Below are 21,845 nucleotides of genomic sequence, written 5' to 3'. Positions count from 1 at the left end.
AGAAGGAATAAGGTCTTGGCCAGGATGAGGGAGGTAAATCGCTGACGTCTGGATGCTATAACACCAATGTCATGGCTTGACAAAAAGAGGGGTGGAGGCGCATCTACCCATTCCCTCTCTTCTCCCCCAGCACAAACATTCTTCCTTGCGGTATCTTGTCACGGGGGACGGAGGATCAGCAACTGGAAAATGAGAAGGTAGCTGCGCAGAAATATGCCATGGCACGGCTCTGAATAGCCGTGTAAGCTGCTCGAATTGAGACCACCATGTCAATCACTGTCTCAATAGGCTGGTCTCAGAATTGGACATTGGAGTAGCCCTAGTGTAGTGACACCCTGCCGTGGCCGTGCCGCACAATCACCGGCTTCGGTATGACCGATGCGCGCTTGTGTTGTAAACTCGGCCCGTAAACGCCGAACCTCATGGTGCGTATACTAACAGCCTCCGTTGAGGATCTCGGCGGTTACACTAAAGGTAGACGAAAGTGGCATGTTGTTGGTCAATCCAAAAAGAATATAAAAGATCAAAGTCCCTGGGCATCGCTCAAGAAGCCCGGCAAAGTTTCGGAGCTGGGCAAGGGATGATGGTACAAGTTTCTAGCCTACGTCTACGTCATCTCTTACACCATGATGCACTAATCTGTCGGTTGCGTCTTTGCGCCAGAGTATTGGTTTCCTGCCTTGGTAACTTATCTTAGATCAGCCAGTATCTTCCCCGCAGGTGTCTATCGCGAGGTACATATATGGGTACCTACCACATACCTAGGCATGTAGGCATGTGGGATGTAGTGTATTTAGGCATTAGTGCACCATATGTTCGCTGCTTGGAGTGTACCTCTTAGTGATTAATGTGCCATGAACATGTATCCTACCATCGACAATAAAGTAGATACTCTTAGGGGGGTACTTTGTCGCTGAACGCCACAGCAGCCATGACCCTTCCAGTATGCATGTGAGCCCCGCCCCAAACCATCGATGCGCTACCCAAACTGCCAAATGTCCCCTCGCACATCACCTTATTAGGCTGGTCGGCTCCTGAACGGGAGCAGCATCCTGTTCCTCGACTGATTGCGTCAGGACCTGACGAACATTCCTAGCAACCATCAAGTGCGCTCGTCGTCCCAGCACCGGCTCTATACAGCCATAAACATATGTACCTTCGAAACGCAATCATCATCGACTCGAACGCATTGCCCTTGTATGGCTTCCAAAATCGCCGAATCAACGCTCGGCACGCCAAGTCTTGGCCTCAACGACCGCCTTTCCCAACTCGACTCGTCAACGTTTGCCAACGCGAAACCGAATCCCAATTCAAATATTGCTAGGTCTTACTTTCCAGACGCAACGGTGGCCTCTCCGTTCCCGCACGCCGACCAAAGCAACCAGCTAAACGCCACTGCCAACTCGCACCCAATTCAAGATACAGGCCAATCTGTCCTGAGGGGTTTTAATCGCGACATCGCCAACAGCAACAGCTACGATAATTGCCATTCGTCAGCACAAGCGCCGAACCTAGGCCACTTCACCGAGGAATGGGACGCCAGCCAGCGAGGAGCCAGCATCATTGACGGTCACTCAGCCAACATGCAGCGACCCAGCTCGTACCATGCCAGCCAGGATGACGAGTACATCAGCCTCCCCTCCCGTGGGAATACTCTGAAGAAAAAGGGCTCTATGCGCAGGAACGCCAGTCTCGGGCGCAGCGGCAGCCGTCGGAGCATGAAAGCGGGAAGCGTACGCAGCTTAGCCCTGCAGTCTGCCTCGGACCCTGATGAGGCAAATAGTGCCTTTCACTGCCCTGTGCCGACTGTAGGGAATCCCACGGATGTTCTAGCGAATCGCTTTAATGGTGAGCGGCAAACCGTTACTCTTAACGCATTTCTTTGACGTACGTATTTCATGCTAAACGATTGGGTTTCCAGCTTGGCGCAAAATTTTGAAGGACCTCATAGCCTACTATCGCGAAATTCAGAACCACTACGAGGTCAAGTCCAAGTCCCTTCTGAAACTGGCCAATGTTGCCAATAATATAGCGACGCCAGCAGGCTTCTTAGCCTCCGGGGGGCTTGACGATGCCATGGACATTCTAAGAATATACCACAAGAACGCCATCCTCGAGTCCAACAAGGCCAAAGAGATTGAAGAGGACGTTATTCTTGCCTTGACCGGTTTGAGGAGCGACCTTCAGCAGAAGATCAAGGAGATCAAGAGCCTATCGGGTGACTTTAAGAACTCGGTTGAAAAGGAGATGGATAGCACAAGGAGGGCTGTCAAGGCGCTTCAGGACACGATCGGCCAGAGTGACCTGGATCCGTCCTTGGCCACTGGCAAGCAAGATCCATACCTCCTCCGTCTGGCCGTCGATCGGCAGGTGGAACGCCAGATTGACGAGGAAAATTACTTGCATCAAGCGTACCTGAATCTTGAAAGCTCCGGCAGGGAGCTCGAATCGATCGTTGTCGGCGAGATCCAGAAGTCGTACAATGCCTATGCCGGCATCCTCAAGCGCGAGTCCGAGGCTGCCTACAACGCCATTGACGAGCTCCGCATTGGACCCATCTCCATGCCCAAAGACCGTGAATGGACATATTTCGTCCAGAAGGACGATCAGTTTGTGGACCCTGACGTTCCTGTCCGATCTCCCGAGCAAATTCATTATCCTGGCCAAGACCACACGTCTTGTCAGGAAATCCGCGGAGGACTCCTGGAACGAAAGAGCAAGTATCTGAAGAGCTATACAGCCGGCTGGTATGTTATTCCACCTCATCTTCCCTAGCTTTTCCGGGTTGCCGGAAATTTGCTTACGCAGTCAGGTATGTGCTTTCTCCGACTCATCTCCACGAATTCAAGTCGGCGGACAAGGCGCAAGCGCCCGTTATGTCATTATACCTGCCGGAACAGAAACTAGGATCTCATTCGACCGAAGGTGGTTCTTCCAACAAGTTTATCCTCAAGGGCCGCCAGACCGGATCCTTGCATCGCGGCCACACATGGGTTTTCCGTGCCGAGACACACGACACCATGATGGCCTGGTACGACGATATCAAAGCACTCACCGAGAAAACGCCACAAGAGCGCAGCGAATATGTGCGCCACACTCGGAGTCTCAGTCAATCTTCTCGCCGCTCGATCAGTAGCGATGCCGTAGTCAACGAGGAAGATGAAGAGCCATTCTCCGCGGAAGCTATTGTCCAGGCCGAGGCAGACTCCAGGCAAGATATGCGCCGTCCTGAACCAGGTGGGAGATTCCCATCGGATATCCAAGTCAATGCGCAACGAGGCTTACAGGCTCCGCTCTCGCCTTCTAGTCTGAGTTCAGGGTTTGACAACCGGAGCCGCGAGGCAGATGGGATGGTTGGCTTCGTACCCCATGGCAACCAAGCACACGATTATTACGCGGGTGTGGCCCAGGAAAACCAGAGAGGAGGATACGGGAACACAAGTCAAACGCCGATGGAAGAATCGTCCTCTCGTGGTGCAATCGCTAGCCAGCAAGCTTGCGAGGACGGAGTAAACCCATACACGAATGAACCTATCCAGCGAACGCAGTTCCAGACCGAGCCTTCTCATCCTCAATATTATTCCTCCCAACCTACCGCGGCTTTTGTAGGAGGAACGCAAAGGTCGCAAAGTCGACAGAGCTATGGCTCGCATGCTAGCCAGCGCGGGCTCCGAGGCCAAGAATCCGCTGTCCCCCAGGCCATGACAGACGGCGATTCCGTGCCGACGACCTCCACATGGGAGCCTGGTGCTGATGCCCATGTACCTGTAGGTATCAATGCTCCGGATGGTCAATTCTTGACAGAGAATCCCAACCCTCCTCCCAACAGGCTTCAGACCCCACACAATGGGGAATATAATTCCGCGCCGGGTGACCGGAGCGCAGAAGCCAGCGGTACACCAGTAATCGTGGCTAGGAGCCAGCATAAAGATGTCCCTGGGTACCCCACGAATAACGAGCCTCGTGGTGCTGGAGGCCCTGCTTCGCCTCCTGTTCAGGGCAACCATGTCCCTACGGCCGTATCCCCAGAACGAAATGGGCCCAACGGCCATCCCACGCCAATGAACGTCAGGACCAACAGCATCCCTCACATCCCAGGCGAATACCCGAATGTCAATACTCCGACCGGGGAAGGCCTCAACAACCGAGCTTAAGGGACGAATGAATTGTGCATGGTAGTAGTAGTTGCCAGGCTTCCATATTGGTAGGAAACTTGTGGGCAGTCTTTCTTGTGATGTGTCTGGTTTCGGGTATATGAATTCTGCCCTGATGCCACGGTTGCGTCCGCACAGTAAAAGGGCAGAAGAAAATTGGACTTGACAGCAAGACAAGTAGCTTGGGACAAGGCTGGTCAATGGACACGGGCTCGGTTCTGGATGCTATCTGGTCCGTTCTCGGTGCCAGAACGGAACACATGTCGCTCTCTTTAGTCTTTATAACCAGCGTTCAAAATGCAAGACAATTGAGTCTTAAAACTACTTTCTCTCGCAGTGAAGGGTGACGGAGCACATTTATCCTGTACCGTTCTATCCCTACATGTGGAACAAAACCTGGAGTCCTAACACTGGCACACACTGCCCATCCGATCGAATGACGAAGATGAGCACCTGGCACTACTGCCACTGGTTACGAACATGCTGTCTTCGCAGCCCGGGAGCCCTGACCTCTTGATATCAAGCAAAGCAGTCCAAAACGCCGAATATTTCCCGCCCCAAAACATACAAGAACTCGTGATGCACGCCGAGATAGGCGGCCTGCTTTGGAAAAAGGACCAGAATTCAGCACCGTCCCTACCAGCCCCCGCGACTGAAGCCGCCCCGGCCACGGCCGCCTCCTCTGGGGGCACCTCCCCTGCCACCACGGCCACCGCCAAAGCCGCCGCCGCCGCGACCACCGCTGAAACCGCCTCCACCGCGTCCTCCTCTTGAAAACCCGCCGCGTCCACCACGGGGACCCCCACGGCCACCAGCCCGCATTGGCCCGCCACGACCGGCGCGCTTCACTTTGGGACCAGGCGGGCCCTTGGGTTTCGGCAAGAACCGCTCCATGGGGAGGACCTTCTCCGAGGAGATGTAGAACTTGTCGCCTTCTTTGAATGACGTGGCCTGGATGCCTTCGGATGGTTTGATGGTGAAGTAGACCTGGTTGATGGGGCCTAGGACTTCGTCGATTTTGCCAATGGCGGTCTGTTGACGGCCAAATTGTGTGCGGTCAGCAACCAGAATTGAATGGGCGCAGAGATGACGGTCCCGGGATAGAGCGTCCGCGGAGTGGGAAGACATGGTATAAAGAAGAATCACGGGCTGACCTTATTCTCGAGGAACATTTGAGCGTTGAATTGCGGGACCTTCGGGTTGATGCTTGCGCAGACCATCTCGCCCTCGCATGCGTGCAGGAACTTGCCCATCTCTACTCGCACTGGTTAGCCAATGCCTACGATCCCGCAGATATATCGTAATCCGGTCGGAGACGTACCTAGGATCTGGGCTGGCGGTCCCATATCTCGCTGTTGGTATCCTCCGCGACCTGCAAAAAGAGCGACAGAAATCAGTGGCCGGGTCCATGATAAAGGGCGAGACCATAGAATGCGATGCAGCGTTTCATACCTCCGCCGCGACCACCAAAGCCGCCACCGCGGCCTCGTGGTGCACCTCGTCCGAATGACATTGTTGGGCACAGAAAAATCGGTGTATGTGAGGTTTCTCTACTAGGAGACTCGGTGCATGAAGCTATCTCGAGTTGAATTGAAAATTTCCCTGCATCGGTCGGTGGGGGTGGTTGGGGTACCGAACTCTGATTGGCAGTTTGGTCGGCTCGGAAAATACAGTGCCCGGCCCTGTGCTGTTGCTTTGGACATGCGAGTACAATACGGAGTACCTGTCCGTACCTATACAAATCGGCTCCTGTGCAATTTTGGTACGTATGTACATACCATTCGAACCATTCAAAGAGAGTGCCTAGGTGCCCCACCCCACATTGGGGCCCCAGGGCTTAGTGTCGCCGATTATATTCGTAGTGTCGCCGTTGTGACAGCTATGGTGGTTCTGTATTCGGAACTTACGTTGTATTACTGGCATAGTCATATTAGACAACCGCCACTTCTTTCTGTTGGATATAGACTCAAGAATCTTATTTCAGGTGATCGCATGATTCTCGGATTAGGGAAAGACATACTCGGTCTCGTCTTGGCCAATACCCAGTCGTATGAAGCTGTAGTCGGACTGACGTTCACCAGAGTTGTGTGCTAGTTGGAGCCAGATGCCCCAGCGCCGCCTGTGCACCTGGAATCTGCACATATGAATGCGAAGACATCGGGTAGGGTTCAAACAAGGAACTTCCTCACTACAGCGCCCTTCGTCCTTCGAAGAGTTACGGCACGCGGATAACGTTGAGAGACATCGATGCCATTAAACCCATCCCCGAGAAGAATCGGAAATGTATAGGGAATTTATTCGTCTGGGGATAAGGAGCACGAAGAGAAACATGCGCAGCAGGTCCAGTGATATGAAACCGGAAGGCAAAGGCCGGGTCGTGTGCCTGACTAGGACGTTCTGGTGTGAGGGCAGTCCCTTCGGATGTTGCTCCGTCTCATGGTGTATATGTTGAAGACAAATACGGAGTAGATGCGCCACTACCTACCCACCGCGTGAACGAGCAGGTTAGGCAGACATGTTTGCTTCAGGGACACTTCAGTAAGACAGCAGCACTCCCAGCTCAAACCACTCGCCTGTGTCACTCCCTCAGGCCACCGAAACGAGCATTTATCGTTGTTTTGGGGTTCGGATCTCTATAACCATACCATGCCACAGGTCAGTTTGCCAGGCAATCGACCTGTGTGCATGGGAATCACAAGTTATCATGTTTAGCACCTGTACGGAATGAGAAGCTTGTCGGTGTGGGATAGACCGTATTAGTGAAGTTCACGGCCCAGTATCACTGTTTCATTTTTATTTTCACAGCGCAATGACATAACAGACGCATCTACTGATTCGGCATCTGATTCACCCGGGTAGGCAGGGAGACAAGGACAAACCCAAAACGGCCTCCTGATGTCTGAGGTGCCCCATCCCACAATGCGTCCTTGTGACGACTAGCCTACGCCCAGGGCGTGATTCCAGACACAGTTCGTAGCCGACGTCCTTTAGGGTTTCGGTATCCGGATGCTTCTGCTGGTCATCAGACACCCATGCAGAACGAACATGAGCACGACGGGGTGGAATGCGAGTGGAGATCCTTCGAATGCGATGCCAAGGGGCAGCGTCTCCAGGACAGTCCCGTTGTGTATCCAATACGCCATGATGCCATCGAGCGCTAGGGTGGTGGGGATCGGCGTGCCCTCAAAGTAGGCGCTCTTGCCCGAGGCGTCCCGAGGCAGCACCGCAACGGTCACGTTGAAGCGGGCCAGCCGGGCGAGACCGCATAGGACGAAGAAGGTAAGAAGGAGCTGGTCGAGCGGGGTCCGCATGCCGAGGGCGAAGGCAGCAGCCGCGGGAGCCACTCCAAAGGATATGAGATCGGCTAGCGAGTCGAGCTCCTGGCCCATGAGGGAGGACTTCTTGCGCCAGCGCGCAACCTTCCCATCTAGGAAATCAAAGAAGAGACCGAAGGGGAGGAAGAGGAGGGCGCGATACAGGGTGTGTAGGTCGTTAGGGTCTCCGAGGCAATATGCGAGAGAGGTGAAGACAGACAACGTTCCGCAGGCTCCTATTGGGATAACGGATCAGTATGACATATTAAATCGCTGATGAAAGGCTGAGGAAGACCATGATCGGGACTCTTCCATGTAGATGGACAGCCCTGCTCGAGTGGCTATGATACGACGGGTTACGGGGGCCAACGGGTTGGAGAGTCTTTCATGCGTACCATTACAGAGTGTGATCAGGTCAGCGAGGTGCATCGCTCGAATGAGAGAGAAGTGGCCCGTGTCGGCGGAGAGGAGAAGCTTCTGCTTGTCTTGTGCTAACAGACCAAGAATCGGTTAGCTACTTTGCCAGTCGAGGAGTAGAAGACAACAACGGGTGAGGCATACTAGGCGCGGCGGCGTTGCTGCCACCATCTTTAGCGACACTGCCGTTAACAACGGCACTACTCGTTCGTTTCGACATTTCGGTGGGTTCAGGCGCCGTTCGAGCTGTTGTCCAAGTGCTTTTGATGTCAAAGAATTACTAGTGATGAGCTCCTCGGTGTGGGCGCCGGCTGTAAGACTGGTGTATAAAAACAGTTGTCGGCGTGTTATGGAATAGATGGATGTTTGGGCGGTTGCAAAAGATGTTTCGAACAAAGTGGGAGTGATGTTTGATTTGAACGGTCAAAGATCGTCGAAATATTAAGTGACGACGAGTACCTACCTTACCAGCCATCCGAACTCGCAGATACCTAGCTTGCCTAGCTTCGGGAGGCGGAACAACCAGCTTCCGTTGAGCAGATCCACAACTACATGTAGGTATGTATGTAGTGTACAACGTACACAAAAACAGGAAAAATCCCTACAACTGAGAAACACAACTGCTCCAACTGCTTCCGCCAATCAAGCCTCAACTGTAAGTCAGAGCAATTCATTATTATATACAACAGCTCTCCAGCTATGTTATGGTTTCCTATGGTCCAGATTCGTTCAACTGTACTCAAGATACTTTACCTCCTCATTGTTTAGTAGATTCGCTAGGTACCTGGGTAGGCTCAAGGTACTTGAGTACTTGACGTCAATGGACGTTGTCATGAGCGTTTGTACCAAGCATTTTCAAGAGAAGGATACCTGACGGGGGATAATATCCAATGAACGGCAAGATGTGGGCAACTATTCGTAAACCCTTTCGCAAGCTCCAGTGTTAGGATGTCGTCATAGCAGATGCCAGTATTATACTTTGAACAAGGGACGCCCCATGACGTAGTGCGATACATGACCGTCTTTCTCGGAAGGGGGTTCAATCGTCGAAGCGCAGCTGGATTGGAAGCTCGCCTGCTACCATAAACGAACGCCTCCATCTCCGATTAATCATTATGATCATTTCAATACCACAAGAACCACTTTACACACAACTTCACAGAATAATTTTCGCCTCAGAAGATGCTGAACTGAAGGCTTGAGATGTTGAGTTCGACGTGTTGCCCCCGAGTGAGGCGTTGAAACTGGACGAGTATGCACATGAAGCACGACAAGTGACCTTGTGCGAGGCTATACTGCTCTGCCAACGAATGTTTCTACATTGATTGCATTGTGATCAGAGCGATGCCGGGAACTGGCATAGGCATATGCATTGTGACCGTCGTACAATCTCAACCCATCCATCTACGAATATGTAGCCATGTACCGCCATGTTTGTTGTTCCATTAGACGTTATTACAAGGCAGGATATTCCGACTATAGTTCTGACATGCCCACACTTTTATTATTATCTAACCACCACACATCTACCTTAGCAGGAGGTGACGGTATACAACAAGAACAACAAGAACAGGAGAAGCCGCGGTTTGTTACCGTGGCTATGTATAATCTATGTATAATGTTAACCGTTCCGAAATAGGAGACATTGGGTCTATGTCAGAACTACAGTGTACAGTCGGAATATCCTGTCTCATTATTGCCTGCCAACGCTTTGCTTGCCGGCATATCTAGCCGCTTGGCTGCTCTTGACACCTATCCCCATTACGCAACTGGATATCGGCTTCTAAGCCCACTATGCGATCGGTACCATACCAACCGGGCCTCCCCCTGCAGTGTCCTGTGAACTGTTGACTGCATCGCAAATGTCTCTCGCTTCCCAATTGTCCTAGAAATCACCATTTTGAAGTCCGCGAAAAAGCCTCCTGCCCACGCCCCATAACGACACGAAAGCCGACAACGCCAAACAGGGGATGAGCCGCTTGTACATCCCTGGGGCCATCAAAATCAGTCACGTGTGAAGTCTAAACTCTTCATTTCATCAAAGTGAATAAAAGCAACCGACTTTTGATCGGATATTTCGAGCGTCAACGAGCAATGAGAAGACCGAACGAGTTGAGCCGGGTACCATGGGTGCCAACAACTCCGCACACGGTGTATCCCAATGGGGGCAGCAGTGTGTTCCTGTAGCGCGATTGTCAGACTTTTGAATTTGAAGCCAGGTCCCCAGTGATGACTTACAGATCACCACCAAAGGCGTTACCGTAAATGGGCGACGACGACCCTAGGCTTGTCGAAATGGAAATACCGGATATTCCATCACCAACTCGGACAGTAAACCCAGCAATGCATTCGCCTCGCCTAACATCTGAACGGTAATTGACAAATTAGCGTACGTTGTTCCCACATCCGCAGGAAGCAAACTTACCCAAGTCAAAGACATCGCTGGTTACTTTATCTCCCTTTACACCGAAGATTTGGGTAGACGCGTCGTCGTAGACAAATTCCAACCCGTAAACGACGGACTGGTCATAGTAGACGATAACGCGACTAAGCACTCGGCTCTGCTTGACGGCGCTCTTGAAGATAACATCCTGTGCCTGGCTGCCGTTCTCGGTGTCTTCGCAGCCAAGTTGTTTGCTTCGAAATCCTGATTTGCCAAAAGGAGCAGACGATAGTTTGAATGAGGATGATTTGGAGCAGAGCTTTCGGAAGTCGTCGATGTTCAGCGTTCCTCCAGCACCAGAGAGAACTCTGACCCGTAACCGACCTTTCCGCTTGCTCTCCTGCAATCGATCCCGAACCTCCGACTCGCTTATGGAAATCTGCTTCGGCAATCCCCTTTCCACTCCGTATCTGATCCATGCTCGGCAAAACTTGTCGTCTTCGCCCATGATTTCCACGTGGGACACTCCAGTCTTTGCCGAGAGCACCATATTGCCACCTTCAACGGGGTAAGCCTGTATGCTAGCATCTGCATAGCATACCGCATCGTTCGGTAACCTAAAGCAGGGATGCCAGCGGAAACGAAGACAGTCGAGCGCATGCCAGGTACATTCGTCCCTCACCAAAATTAGACCCCCCTTGGATTTCGTCCGGGCAGAAAAGGGCTCGCGAGCGACAAAGGTGCGGTTGATCATCGGGAAATCGTCGCCCATGACACCTGACTCTTGGCGAAGACACCCAAACATGTGGCCGATGGCGCGCAAATGGCCACCGATTCCGGCATTGGCTACCTCCCAAGAACTTCCGGTGTTGTTGCCGTACTGAGAACTGGAATCGGCTTCGTTGCGACTGCAGTCATCGAAAGCAGGACGTATCTCGTCGACAGAACTAGGGTAGCTTTGCAGGTACTGAGACCCAAAGATGGCAAGATTCAAATCGTCAGACAGCCCCCTTGTGGCAGCTTGTCCGGTGGCTGTCTTGACGCCCCTGTCACAGTGCGCGTCGAGCAACAAGACAGAAACATACTTTTTCTGGCCGGGTAGCGGTCGAAAGTAGTCCCTGACAGCATCGGCTACGACATTAATGAATGTGCTATTGCCTGTGTCATCCGCTGAATTCTCAGACTGTGCAAGATGGCGAAGTTCGGCAACCGTCTTCTCGGTTCTGATAATATGCACCCTCGCCTCAGACCGCATTTTGCCGTCCACCCGATCACGAGAGTGCGAGGAGCCTGTTACCCATTCCTCTTCGAAGGCAAAACTTCGGCGGCCCATCCTGTGGCGCGCCATTTGCTCGCAGGTAAAAGCCTGCCAGAGATACGCCGCCATGCGATACTTGCGGATAGCCGTGTCAAGGCCACTTCCCTCCGTCTGTGCCCTAGCAGGCGTAGTATCAAACGTCTCGGGTGAATCTTTGCCCAAAAGGATTGCAAGCTGAAGAGGCGGGGTGTTTTGCGGAGGAACCATGAAGATATCCAAGTATGAAGAGTGGACCGGACTACTGGAGGAGCTGCTGGAGAATTTGGGGCTCTTGAACTCGAAACGAAACCTGTTGAGACCCGGTTGCAAATATACCAGGGCCTTCCAATGCGACTCGCACACGGCCCAAGACGTTGGGGGGAATTGCTGGTCGAGACGGCTCACATGGACTTCACCATCAACTGAATGTTGCGACGGGTCGCCTATAGTTCCACGAATGACGAGATTCTTCTGATAGGCCTGCACGCAATCAGTACAAGATTTTCCTCAGGAGTATGATAGGGTTGTGCAGAGCTGCAGGCAGACGGCCATGCTGTGTCTCCCGAGGGCGCATATTAGCGCCCGCAATTACTTACATATGTCCCGTCGGCGCAATTAATTACACGTGGGGCATAAGGTGACGCGACCAAGCTAGCCCTGCCATTGCCGGCGTGAGAACTCCAGCCAGCCAAGCTCGCTACGCTATTTCGATTTGTATTGGTATTGGCAATGGGCTGCGGCGGTGGCCTGAGTATCGGAGCTGTATTGGCAGACTGGGGATTGGCATCCTTCAGATGTATATCAAGGGCAGTGTCGGAGCCATGATTCGAAGGCGGGGTCACAGAACCGGTGGTCGGCACGGTTCCTTGGCTCGCATTGCTAGAGCAGTCTGTGCTGTACTGCTCGCCGACTCGGTCGCTAGAGCGCTGCGTCCTGATGCTGGCCTTTGAACGGCGACGTAGCTCTCTTAGGAAGGCCGGAGCCATGGTGTACAGCGGTAAAGATTCGCCGAAGTCCTAAGGTAGCGAAGAGATATCCTGAAATGAAGTAGGGGACACCTCGCGAGGGTGGCGATACGGACGACCGGTTGTTGTAGAGTCTTGTGTCCGCGGAATGCGAGGGGGGGGGGGATAAGGCAGTCCAGGGCGGAGAGGTGGAGATGGAGGCTGAAGGCTGCTGAAGGTTTCAGGGCTGAAGGTTGAAGGCGGTCAACCTCAAGTGCGGCAAGGAGCCGCAAGGGCTCCGGCGCTGTGGCTGGAGGGATCGCACCGTTGTAACGAACAGCGTTGGCAGTCGTGCAGGAGCGTTGCGAGGTAGTTGAACTCAACTCCCACTTGGCCTCAAACAGCCGCGTCTCGTGGAGGGCGGTTAGCCAAGTGCTTACTGTGGGTGGACTTCAGTAGAGTAGGCTAGCCCGTCAGTGCCCTTGCTTTCAAGTTGGTCTGTAGGATGCTTGAAACGAGAGTGAGAACAATTTTGAATAAAGGACGAAAAGGAAGGGGAAGGGAGTCGATTGAAAAAAAGAGGCTGAGAGCGAGGGTAATGCAAATGAACGAGGCACAAACGTCAGGATACAATGAAGTACGTACAGAAATGAGTAGTGGTGGAGAATAGTCCCAAGGCTACGGAGGGAAAAAAAGGAAGGAAGACGTAACTTCGCAACTGCATCCAAGCCGATGTCGATGACGTCGACTATGGTTCCAAGATGGATACATTGCGTTTATAATGTACGTTGTACACGGCTAGGTAGGTAGGTACATTGTACGAACTCTCATGTCATGGGCGTGGGGCCCGGAGATTACAGCTGAACCACCTAAAAACAACGAAGCACTACGAATAGACACCGTGCACCGGATCAGAATATCCAGGGCTGTCAACAGTGGAATTGCAGCCTACGAAGTAATAGGTACCTACCGTATACGTTGTAAACTCACTTTATAGATCATCGAGCTAAAGACTTGGCGTTCCGATTGTTTCCATACATCCGGAAATTAGCCAGTACACGTGTAGACGATGCCTTTTTCATAGGTAACGTACCTATTTGAGTCTCAGTATCGATAAGATATGTATATCGGCGTGGTGTGGTTAGCAGACTGTTTTGTCTTAGTACCTCCTGAGCAACGAGATAGTGATTGGTTGGATCTCAACTGAAAGAACTCGCGAGTACAGACTACGTGATCGCGAAAACGGTTGTTGTCGCAGTTCAAATAAGTACCAATACCTAATGATATCTCCGTTCAATACGACATCGCTTTGCGACCGGATGGCTTGTTGATCATGGGGACGAGCCTCAATGTTCCGGGAGTTCGGGACCTGGTTAGGATCATGGCGGATGCTGTTCGAAGCAATGGGGGAGGTGCGGCCCTGGTCAATAGAAGGCTACCTAACTGTATTCGTAAGGGTATACCAAGGTTTGGTGGATGAGTGGCTTCCAATGGACTGTGATGAATGGGTAATGGGTCAACAATGGCCTAAGTGGTTTGTTTCACTTCTCTTCCCTTCTTTCAAAACAAATTGACACCGCATCTATGCTTCGGCCTTCGTCCTTGTGCTCGACCTCGTCTGTCTTGTGCTCAGCCTCGTCTTCCGTCTCCTCAACGTCTTGCGCATCCGGTTTCTTCCCTCTTAATCCTCTAGTACTCTATAGGGGTTTGTGCCCCACCTAGTAGTTCCCACGCCTTACGTGACACGTCACACCGGTGTTAGCCCTACAAACTTTTCCTATGACTGTTCGCGACTGATCGATACTTTAATTCCTTAATAAGCTTTTCGACCTGGATAAGTCCCGCTACTCTCGAGCGTTCAACTCCTCAACATCATCGGCGTTGATTACTCACGCCCTTGATCTCGAACGCGAATTGGTACAATTACGCGCCATATGCTCCATTGGCCTTATCGATCCCATTGATTTCATCGGCCCTGAAAACGCAACGAACGCAACGAACGCCACTCATAAATAACTCAACATGGCCGAGAAAAAGGCGGACGCCCCGGCAGCTGGCATGCTCTGGGGGGGCAGGTTCACAGGTTCGAATGGCTCGGGAAACAAGCTTCGGATGCAGTATACTGACCTCACGGTGCGCAGGTGCGATTGATCCGCTGATGCACAAGTACAATGCCTCCATCCAGTACGACAAGGCTCTTTACAAAGAAGATATCATTGGATCGATTGCTTTTGCCAGGGCCAACTCAAAAGCTGGCATTATCAGCGAGGACGAGTTTCAGGCGATTGAGCGTGGTTTGCTCCAAGTTATGGAAGAATGGAAGCAGGGGACTTTCGCCATCATGCCGAATGACGAAGATGTGAGAGGCCACACAATTCTACTCGACTTCTCCAGCCTAACACAATGGACCAGATTCATACGGCAAACGAACGTCGCCTAGGAGAGATCATCGGCAAGGATATCGCGGGTAAGCTGCACACAGGTCGCAGCCGCAACGAGCAAGTTGTCTGTGATATGCGCATGTGGTTGCGCGATCGGATCCGCGAAATCGACAGCCAACTCGTTGAATTCCTCAAGGTCATTATCACACGTGCCGAGTCTGAAATGTAAGCCTAGTTAGCACCACCTCTGGCCAAAAGCGGACCCCTGCTCACTGACAACCTCAGCGACTACATTATGCCTGGATACACCCATCTCCAGCGTGCTCAGCCAGTTCGGTGGTCTCAATGGCTGATGTCACATGCCGCTGCGTTCAAGCAGGATCTCGAGCGGTTACGCCAAGTTTTCGAAAGGGTCAACCTAAGTCCACTTGGTTGTGGCGCTTTGGCCGGTAATCCATTTCGAATCGATCGAAACATGATGGCTGAGGAGCTTGGTTTTGGCGGAATAACCTTGAACTCCATGAATACTTCGGCCGACCGCGATTTCCTCATCGACTTCCTGGTCTGGAACTCGATTTTCACCAACCACGTCAGCAGGTGGGCTGAGGACCTCATCATATATTCGACATCTGAGTTTGGTTTTGTGCGGCTGGCCGACGCCTATTCTACAGGCAGCTCTTTGATGCCTAACAAATTCAACCCAGACTCATTGGAGCTTCTGCGCGGCAAGTCAGGGCGTGCTTTCGGTCAAATGGCCGGGCTCATGATGGTGAGTCCTCATATTAACATTCCAGCCAGTTGTCTTGGGTGATCAGGGCCGTATCGAGAGTAGCTACTAACTATTCACTTGGAAGTCTGTGAAAAGCTTGCCATCGTGCTACAATAAAGATCTCCAGGAAGGGTGGGAGCCTATGCTGGATTCGGTTCAGACTGTGTCGGACAGTCTAGGCATTGCCACTGGGGTCATTTCCACCTTGAAGGTGCGGCCAGAGCGGATGGAGGCTGCTCTGGACAAAACGATGCTAGCCACTGATGTCGCAGAGTGGTTGGTGAGGAAGGGATGTCCGTTCAGAGAGGCTCACCACATCTCTGGACGCGTCGTTGCCGAGTCTGAAAACCTGGGAGTTCCGATGGACAAGCTAACCCTTGAGCAACTGCAAGTCATTGATTCTCGGTTCACAGCGGACATTGCGGAGGCATTCGAATACGAAGGGAGTGTCGAGGCGAAAACGGCTCAAGGCGGTACCAGTCGATCAAGCGTGCTGGAGCAGATCCAGGTACTCAGGGCCATGTTGGATTAGGGGTTTGATAGCCTAATGCAGGATGCGTCCGAAGCAAGGGAATCTCCCTATCTACAGCAATGTTGGCCAAACTCCAGACACTTCCCATTCGTTCTCCTCTTGCGATATTCCTTTGCCTATGGGTGTAGTAGACTATTGACGTCGCGCATTGGTAAGATAAGCATGGTATGATGGAATCGGCGTGTATGGAAGCCATTTGTCTATGGACTCGTCGTTATTATTGCTGTTGTGTTTTTTTTTCTGTGGTTATAGTCCGCGTTGGGGTTGTTAGTCTTGGTGGCCCTCTTTCGTTTTGTGATCTTTGTAGCTGGTGTGGTCGGCGCTCCGAGACCCTTATTGTCACCGCTCGTAGAACCCTCAATTGTGTTCATAGCATGATTGTGTAATCTTCTTAAACGCGAGCTCCAAGCTCATGGAGCTGTTGGACACGACACCAAAGAAGGTCCATAGAAGGCTGCACGCCTTTCAGTGTCATTGCGTCCTGGCGTGTGCAGAAAAAGTGGACAGGGGAGCAAGACGAGGGAGGACGGAGGGGCAGGAGTGTGCATGTTTCAACGACGTGCATGGTTCGCAGAGGGACAGTCTTTATTCCTAGTACCCAGACAGGAATTAGGAGACAGCTTCCTGTCATGGTCTTGGTCTGGTGGGCGACAGCGTACCTCTTCGTGGAGGGTACATCCCGCTATACCTGGGGGGTACACGTTTGCTTGGCGGTATGTACTTACTGAGGGTGCTCCTGGGGCCCGAAACCTGTCTCCACTGGCATCCAAAAGAAGCCCCTCTGGCAGCGTCACACGGACTTAACCTGGAAATCTTTCACCTCTTGGACACCATCTCGACGTGGATCAATCTCTTTTTTCCAAACTGGAGTTACTTTGATAGCACATTCGCAGCCGTCGTTCGCATCTTACCCTGAAGCTGTGTGTGGCCAAGGTCGAATTATCAGCAGCAAATCATAATCCTGTCGCCCTTTTACTGGTTTTATTCTGGACAAAGAACTCGGCCCCCTCCCTTGGTTACCAAAGTAACCACCGACTCTTCACACTTCGTCTTGAATCAAATTGGCCCATAACTCACATATCGATCGACGACTTTCCGCCTCACTGTGGCCTACGAAGCGCTCCAGACAACTTCTGGAGACAGATTTACACTTTTCAACCGACAACACCATGTCGTCACCCCGGAAACAACAGCCGGAAGTCGTGGTGGACAAGGTGCTGAAAAGGGCAGAAGTCAGCAAGGTCAGTCAAGGCGCACTCCGATTCCACACACACCCTCTCCATCCAAACACACGCAAAAGGCTTCACAAGTAGTTGACGTTGGTCCTCTCCAAAAGATTGCACGAAAACTCCAAAACCGACTCGCCCTTGCTCAGTTTAAAACGAAACATGGCTGGGAAGACCTCGCCTTTGACACCATCGAGCCCAAATTGGAAGAGGAGATGCGGCGGAAGAGGTTGGCTGAAGGGGATATCTTATCAGACTCCTCCTCCAATACATCCGACCTCCCATATCCAACAAGGGCGTTGATGAGCTCGCCTTTGAAACCTCCGCTGTTTTCCGACGCCATTGGATCGAGCGGCGGCACACCTGCCCAGCGTAAAAGGACCTATTTAACATCCTTTGACCAGCCTTTCTCCAGCCCCAGCAAACGCTTACGCTCGTCCCCCACTTCATACAAGTCTCTCGAGACACTGTCTTCGTTCAGGGGAAATCATCATCATTTTACTCAGTCCTCTCCCCTCAAGCCTCGGCGGCAGCAGCACTTCACAACCTCGACGGGTCCAGACGTTTCTCTATATCAATCCGCCCGAATCTTTTCGCATAACCTTACGTCTTCTACCCTAGGTCCCTCTGATGACGAGGACGACCTCCCGATCCATTCTTTCCGGTCATCTCCGCCTACCACTCCACCTATGCGCAATCGCGGACTGCCTGGGCGTCATGCCCAAGACAGGATACCCTCTGGCGCCAATGGCGCCAAATCGGGAGAGGAGGGAGCCGACCTCCTGCTCTACCTTGCGACTTCACCATCGCCCGCGATGCCGCCTACAAGGTCTAGAATGGAACCACCTTCTACGCCGCCGTCCCGGGTCGGCCGCGACATGACTCTTCCTTCTTCCCATATGACTACACCTGGCGGTAGCAACCCTTTCCCCAATACGCCTGGACAGGGTTTTGATTTCTCCGATTTTGTCAACATAACACCCAGCCCTGCCCAAAAGACTTGGAAGACACCATTGTTGTCTTCGAACACTAGAACTCCCCGCAATTTTACCAGAAGGCGTCTTTCATTCGAGAGCCCTTTACCTTGAGCGAGTCGTGAGTTCAGGGTTCGGGTTCATCGGCAGCGAAATCGATTCCTACAGTCATTCGTAGTGTTATACTGCAAGTGATAGGCAACTTATCTCTCTGTGCGCCCCCAGGCGATTAAAACCCCGTTATCCAACCTGGGAAGGGAAAGATTCGAGTATGGCATGCTGGCAACACTCCACATATCATCCCGCGGAGCATGCTTCACGGTGTCGTTTGGCCAGTGGTCAATGGATGCTGCGAAAACGCTCCCAAAATTAATAATACAGCGGGCTGGTAGCAGTGGGACACGCTTGGAGGATGATGGCTGCCCAGTCTTTGGTTTTAGATGAACTGCTGGGAGAGCGACTGGATACCGGAGTTAGTTCATCAGTGTATTCCATACTGAGGTGGCATGTATATATGATGGGTATTTGTTCTGGAAAGCGGCTATGCAGAGTACCTGTTACGATTCTACTAATGCAGCACGTTCTTGAGGTGGTCTTTCTGACGAGCTGGACCTTCCACTACTGATTCTGTGATCCATCGTGTCCAGGCATAAAGCCCATTTACGCGCTTTTACGCGAAGGTCTTGGAGGACGCGACATTTCGCGTGTCGGTCGCGCTACGCGAAATTAATTCTTATATCCAGTTTTAGCGTTCTCCAATTCGGCGCACGAATTGTTCGCCTCGTTACCCGGTACTCCGTACACGTACTGTACCGATTAGGTATGTACACTGGGGTTGTACTGCAATACAACGTACCTACGGTACCTACGAAGTACATACTTCGTACTCCTCATGGTTTCTCGGCCACCCATACCTTAATAAGTACGGAATTTATCTCACCAACTCTGTACGCACACGCAACACCACAGATATCAGCTTTCAATTATATACGGAATAGGTGTTCAGCCTTTCGTGCTAATTGATCACCTATGCTAGAGTTGCCGTTGTATTGGGTACAACAGCGACGTCTTAATTCAGGACAGTGATGGGAATCTCTGGGCGTGGCTCTCCATGAAGTTGGTGATTGCTCGATGAACTCCCTCAGCAGTTGGATGCTCGGCACAGGCATCTGCCTTGAACCCGTATACTTGCCACAGGTGGTCTCTTGTCGTAGGCCCGATTGTCGCCACGAAGGTATTGCGGTTGTCGTCTGTAATGTCGGCTTTAACCCGACCAGTTTCCCCATCCAACATTCCCAGGCCTCGTAACATTTCGCCACACCCTGTTGGGGAAAAGACGACAACCCATCGCATGGGCCGCCCCGAAGTAGCCTTCAAAACGCGAACGAAGTCTTCCGCAAAAGGCTTCATCACAGTGGTACGGTATACGACCACCTCGGTCACCTCGATACGCCTCTCGGCCGGCAGTGCGGGGTCCATGAGAACTTTTGGGATGACGTCCCGCCGCTGCTCTCCGGCAAGAAAGAGGAGAGGGGGCTTGGGATTCCGACCGGCATAGAAGGCACCGTAGTGGTCGAGGATAAACGGAGCTAGAACACTGCCGACCCCCGTATGGGAGCCGTGAACCTTGAGGCCTGGTGTCTGCGGTATGGCTTCCAGCGCGCGGGTAGTTGCGGGGCCAACACTATAAACAGGCACCGCCTGAATGTCAGGCCACGATGGCCCGCCAGCAGTTTCTTCGCAGAGTCTGTCAGTAGAAGGGTGCCATAAACGAGTTTTTCTTTTTGAGAATTTTGGCTCGCAAGAGAGAATGTGCCCCACTAACCCATTGGCTCCCCGACTAGGTTGGCGAAGGCCTCAACCGCACGTTGTGAAGTGAAAACAAGGCCGCCAAATGAGGCGTCCTCGTGGGTTCCGATCTTGCGCTGCCTGAATACGTCTCGCGCAAACTCCAGGCCATCGTCAATGAAGTGGTGTAGCAAGACGGGGACAAATGTCGGTTCAAAGAGAGGGCGGCCATCTCGGGGCTCGGAGAACAGTTCCTCATAGGAGTCCGCTGTCGCAGATTTTGTCTTCAACAGAAGAACGGGTACTGCGTCCCGCTTGTTGGGCGTGGATGTCATATTGCGAATCTGAAAGCGACTACAGTGGTAGTTGAGAACAAATATATTCGTACATTACGTCAGAATTCTGAAGGTTTTCTCATGTTTTTTTTTTAGGATGCTTATCGATAACGACCGGACCATCCCATCGGTGCTCAAGACGCCTCGATCCAACAGTTGCGAGTCCGACCTTATTACTTTGAGCCATACGATCCGCTCACGATACCATCATCCATTGTCACACGATGGCACTCGAGGAACATGAAGCCAGAAAAAGCAGCACCAGGCCGGCTGGCCCCAGCCCTGTTGCCGACTCTGCTGAGGAGCCGCCCAAGAGCCTCCCCAAGGGAGTTGTGATCGGCAAAGATGGAAAGCCGTGAGTATACGATGCTGACTTTTCTTTCTCTTTTTGTTTGTTTCGCGGGGTTGTCTTGCGGTGGAAAGTTAACCGCGGCGCTGAACTCGAATAGCTGCCGCAGCTGCACATCATTTTCCCAATGGGCCGCCCAGACCAAGTCACTGAAAGCCCGCAGCGACAGCAGTCCCAGCACGGCGACCCCTAAACCAGCCGCAGCCAGTGCTGTAAGCAGGCTACCGGACGATTGCCCTCCTGACGTCGAGCGCCTTGGGAACAGCACGTGGACGCTACTCCACACGATCGCGGCAACGTACCCAGAAAAGCCATCGGTGACGCAAAGGAACGACCTACAAGGTTTCATGGAGACGTTCAGTAGACTCTACCCTTGTTGGGTATGTGCGGAAGATTTTCAGGACTATATGAAAAGAGTTCAACTGAAGGTTGGGGGAAGGAAGGAGTTCGGAAACTGGCTCTGCGGGGCACACAACGAGGTGAACCGGAAGCTAGGGAAGAAGGAGTTTGATTGCTCCAAGTGGGAGGAGAGATGGAGGACTGGCTGGAAAGACGGACGTTGTGATTAGAAGCGGAAGACAAGATACAGCCCAAGGGGGAACTGGCGATGGGTCGAATGGATGGCGTATCAGGCGCCATGAACAGCGTGCGACGGACGATGTGTTCCATGGCAAAGCGAGCCAAGGGGACTTGTGTTGGACAGAGCAGCGGAAATCTTCTCTCGGTGTACTATAAACTGTTCCTCTTTACACTGACTACAGCATGCAGGGCAAATCTTCAGCGAGTCCTGGCTATCACAGTGTGTATAACTCAATCGACAACCTGTGCCTATTGTACAGGAAGATCCAGATATGAAAGCGAGTAACATCTAACCGGTCCAGTGATGCTTTTGTTCAGACGACTAGGCGGTGACACATGAAAGATTCTATGCACCGGGGACTTATTGAGTTGAAATACACGTACTACACTACTAGTAGGGTTC

General features: G+C 52.3%; 9 protein-coding genes across 9 annotated transcripts; 5 read left to right on the top strand and 4 right to left on the bottom strand.

The window, feature by feature from the left end:
- Positions 1 to 1,199: 1,199 nt before the first annotated feature.
- ACRALDRAFT_2044999 (uncharacterized protein) lies at positions 1,200 to 4,154 on the top strand (the record flags this gene model as incomplete). The annotated part of the gene is made up of 3 exons (XM_071021485.1): positions 1,200 to 1,848; positions 1,922 to 2,747; positions 2,813 to 4,154. The coding sequence occupies 3 exons, from the start codon at positions 1,200 to 1,202 to the stop codon at positions 4,152 to 4,154; spliced, it is 2,817 nt and encodes a 938-aa protein (XP_070871228.1).
- A 636-nt stretch (positions 4,155 to 4,790) lies between these two features.
- On the bottom strand, positions 4,791 to 5,667 carry ACRALDRAFT_1073061 (uncharacterized protein; the record flags this gene model as incomplete). The annotated part of the gene is made up of 4 exons (XM_071018058.1): positions 4,791 to 5,186; positions 5,309 to 5,418; positions 5,476 to 5,526; positions 5,607 to 5,667. 4 exons carry the CDS (start codon positions 5,665 to 5,667, stop codon positions 4,791 to 4,793), a joined length of 618 nt encoding a protein of 205 aa, XP_070871227.1.
- Positions 5,668 to 6,774: 1,107 nt separating this feature from the next.
- ACRALDRAFT_1066247 (uncharacterized protein) lies at positions 6,775 to 8,328 on the bottom strand. The gene is made up of 3 exons (XM_071017307.1): positions 8,030 to 8,328; positions 7,864 to 7,959; positions 6,775 to 7,704 (listed from the first exon to the last, which is right to left on the bottom strand). Exons 1-3 carry the CDS (start codon positions 8,103 to 8,105, stop codon positions 7,142 to 7,144), a joined length of 735 nt encoding a protein of 244 aa, XP_070871226.1. The 5' UTR covers positions 8,106 to 8,328; the 3' UTR covers positions 6,775 to 7,141.
- An 875-nt stretch (positions 8,329 to 9,203) lies between these two features.
- ACRALDRAFT_1066245 (uncharacterized protein) lies at positions 9,204 to 13,152 on the bottom strand. Its single transcript, XM_071017306.1, has 4 exons — positions 12,162 to 13,152; positions 10,311 to 12,045; positions 10,124 to 10,250; positions 9,204 to 10,066 (listed from the first exon to the last, which is right to left on the bottom strand). The coding sequence occupies exons 1-4, from the start codon at positions 12,549 to 12,551 to the stop codon at positions 9,970 to 9,972; spliced, it is 2,349 nt and encodes a 782-aa protein (XP_070871225.1). The 5' UTR covers positions 12,552 to 13,152; the 3' UTR covers positions 9,204 to 9,969.
- A 1,060-nt stretch (positions 13,153 to 14,212) lies between these two features.
- On the top strand, positions 14,213 to 16,568 carry ACRALDRAFT_1083727 (uncharacterized protein). Its single transcript, XM_071019501.1, has 5 exons — positions 14,213 to 14,592; positions 14,651 to 14,868; positions 14,922 to 15,115; positions 15,176 to 15,659; positions 15,745 to 16,568. Exons 1-5 carry the CDS (start codon positions 14,532 to 14,534, stop codon positions 16,189 to 16,191), a joined length of 1,404 nt encoding a protein of 467 aa, XP_070871224.1. The 5' UTR covers positions 14,213 to 14,531; the 3' UTR covers positions 16,192 to 16,568.
- A 482-nt stretch (positions 16,569 to 17,050) lies between these two features.
- Positions 17,051 to 19,008, top strand: ACRALDRAFT_2128386 (uncharacterized protein). Its single transcript, XM_071023958.1, has 2 exons — positions 17,051 to 17,432; positions 17,528 to 19,008. The coding sequence occupies exons 1-2, from the start codon at positions 17,361 to 17,363 to the stop codon at positions 18,503 to 18,505; spliced, it is 1,050 nt and encodes a 349-aa protein (XP_070871223.1). The 5' UTR covers positions 17,051 to 17,360; the 3' UTR covers positions 18,506 to 19,008.
- A 346-nt stretch (positions 19,009 to 19,354) lies between these two features.
- ACRALDRAFT_1083726 (uncharacterized protein) lies at positions 19,355 to 20,541 on the bottom strand. Its single transcript, XM_071019500.1, has 2 exons — positions 20,217 to 20,541; positions 19,355 to 20,127 (listed from the first exon to the last, which is right to left on the bottom strand). The coding sequence occupies exons 1-2, from the start codon at positions 20,512 to 20,514 to the stop codon at positions 19,466 to 19,468; spliced, it is 960 nt and encodes a 319-aa protein (XP_070871222.1). The 5' UTR covers positions 20,515 to 20,541; the 3' UTR covers positions 19,355 to 19,465.
- Positions 20,542 to 20,738: 197 nt separating this feature from the next.
- On the top strand, positions 20,739 to 21,785 carry ACRALDRAFT_1083725 (uncharacterized protein; the record flags this gene model as incomplete). The annotated part of the gene is made up of 2 exons (XM_071019499.1): positions 20,739 to 20,869; positions 20,964 to 21,785. 2 exons carry the CDS (start codon positions 20,739 to 20,741, stop codon positions 21,430 to 21,432), a joined length of 600 nt encoding a protein of 199 aa, XP_070871221.1. The 3' UTR covers positions 21,433 to 21,785.
- Positions 20,760 to 21,785, top strand: ACRALDRAFT_2128381 (uncharacterized protein). The gene is made up of 2 exons (XM_071023957.1): positions 20,760 to 20,869; positions 20,964 to 21,785. The coding sequence occupies exon 2, from the start codon at positions 21,471 to 21,473 to the stop codon at positions 21,726 to 21,728; it is 258 nt and encodes an 85-aa protein (XP_070871220.1). The 5' UTR covers positions 20,760 to 20,869; positions 20,964 to 21,470; the 3' UTR covers positions 21,729 to 21,785.
- Positions 21,786 to 21,845: the final 60 nt, after the last annotated feature.

Source organism: Sodiomyces alcalophilus (genome assembly GCF_042370955.1).
Source record: "Sodiomyces alcalophilus JCM 7366 unplaced genomic scaffold ACRALscaffold_10, whole genome shotgun sequence".
In the NCBI taxonomy this organism is placed as follows: Eukaryota; Fungi; Ascomycota; class Sordariomycetes; order Glomerellales; family Plectosphaerellaceae; genus Sodiomyces; species Sodiomyces alcalophilus.
The sequence above is the reverse complement of the archived record's forward strand: the minus strand, read 5'-3'. Positions and strand labels throughout refer to the sequence as shown.

Excerpts from the sequence above, each read along its gene's own strand:
- ACRALDRAFT_1066245 (XM_071017306.1), bottom strand. The coding sequence starts at position 12,551 with ATGGCTCCGGCCTTCCTAAGAGAGCTACGTCGCCGTTCAAAGGCCAGC. Across the intron at positions 10,251-10,310 it reads CAGCGATGTCTTTGACTTGG|ATGTTAGGCGAGGCGAATGC; the intron begins GTAAGTTTGCTT and ends ATTACCGTTCAG. Across the intron at positions 10,067-10,123 it reads AACGCCTTTGGTGGTGATCT|GAACACACTGCTGCCCCCAT; the intron begins GTAAGTCATCAC and ends ATCGCGCTACAG.
- ACRALDRAFT_2128386 (XM_071023958.1), top strand. The coding sequence starts at position 17,361 with ATGTCGTCACCCCGGAAACAACAGCCGGAAGTCGTGGTGGACAAGGTG. Across the intron at positions 17,433-17,527 it reads AAAGGGCAGAAGTCAGCAAG|ATTGCACGAAAACTCCAAAA; the intron begins GTCAGTCAAGGC and ends CCTCTCCAAAAG.
- ACRALDRAFT_1066247 (XM_071017307.1), bottom strand. The coding sequence starts at position 8,105 with ATGTCGAAACGAACGAGTAGTGCCGTTGTTAACGGCAGTGTCGCTAAA. Across the intron at positions 7,960-8,029 it reads CAGCAACGCCGCCGCGCCTA|CACAAGACAAGCAGAAGCTT; the intron begins GTATGCCTCACC and ends TTGGTCTGTTAG. Across the intron at positions 7,705-7,863 it reads CCTGATCACACTCTGTAATG|GAGCCTGCGGAACGTTGTCT; the intron begins GTACGCATGAAA and ends TTATCCCAATAG.
- ACRALDRAFT_2128381 (XM_071023957.1), top strand. The coding sequence starts at position 21,471 with ATGGGTCGAATGGATGGCGTATCAGGCGCCATGAACAGCGTGCGACGG.
- ACRALDRAFT_1083727 (XM_071019501.1), top strand. The coding sequence starts at position 14,532 with ATGGCCGAGAAAAAGGCGGACGCCCCGGCAGCTGGCATGCTCTGGGGG. Across the intron at positions 14,593-14,650 it reads CTGGGGGGGCAGGTTCACAG|GTGCGATTGATCCGCTGATG; the intron begins GTTCGAATGGCT and ends CACGGTGCGCAG. Across the intron at positions 15,116-15,175 it reads ACACGTGCCGAGTCTGAAAT|CGACTACATTATGCCTGGAT; the intron begins GTAAGCCTAGTT and ends TGACAACCTCAG.
- ACRALDRAFT_1083726 (XM_071019500.1), bottom strand. The coding sequence starts at position 20,514 with ATGACATCCACGCCCAACAAGCGGGACGCAGTACCCGTTCTTCTGTTG. Across the intron at positions 20,128-20,216 it reads CCTAGTCGGGGAGCCAATGG|AAACTGCTGGCGGGCCATCG; the intron begins GTTAGTGGGGCA and ends GACTCTGCGAAG.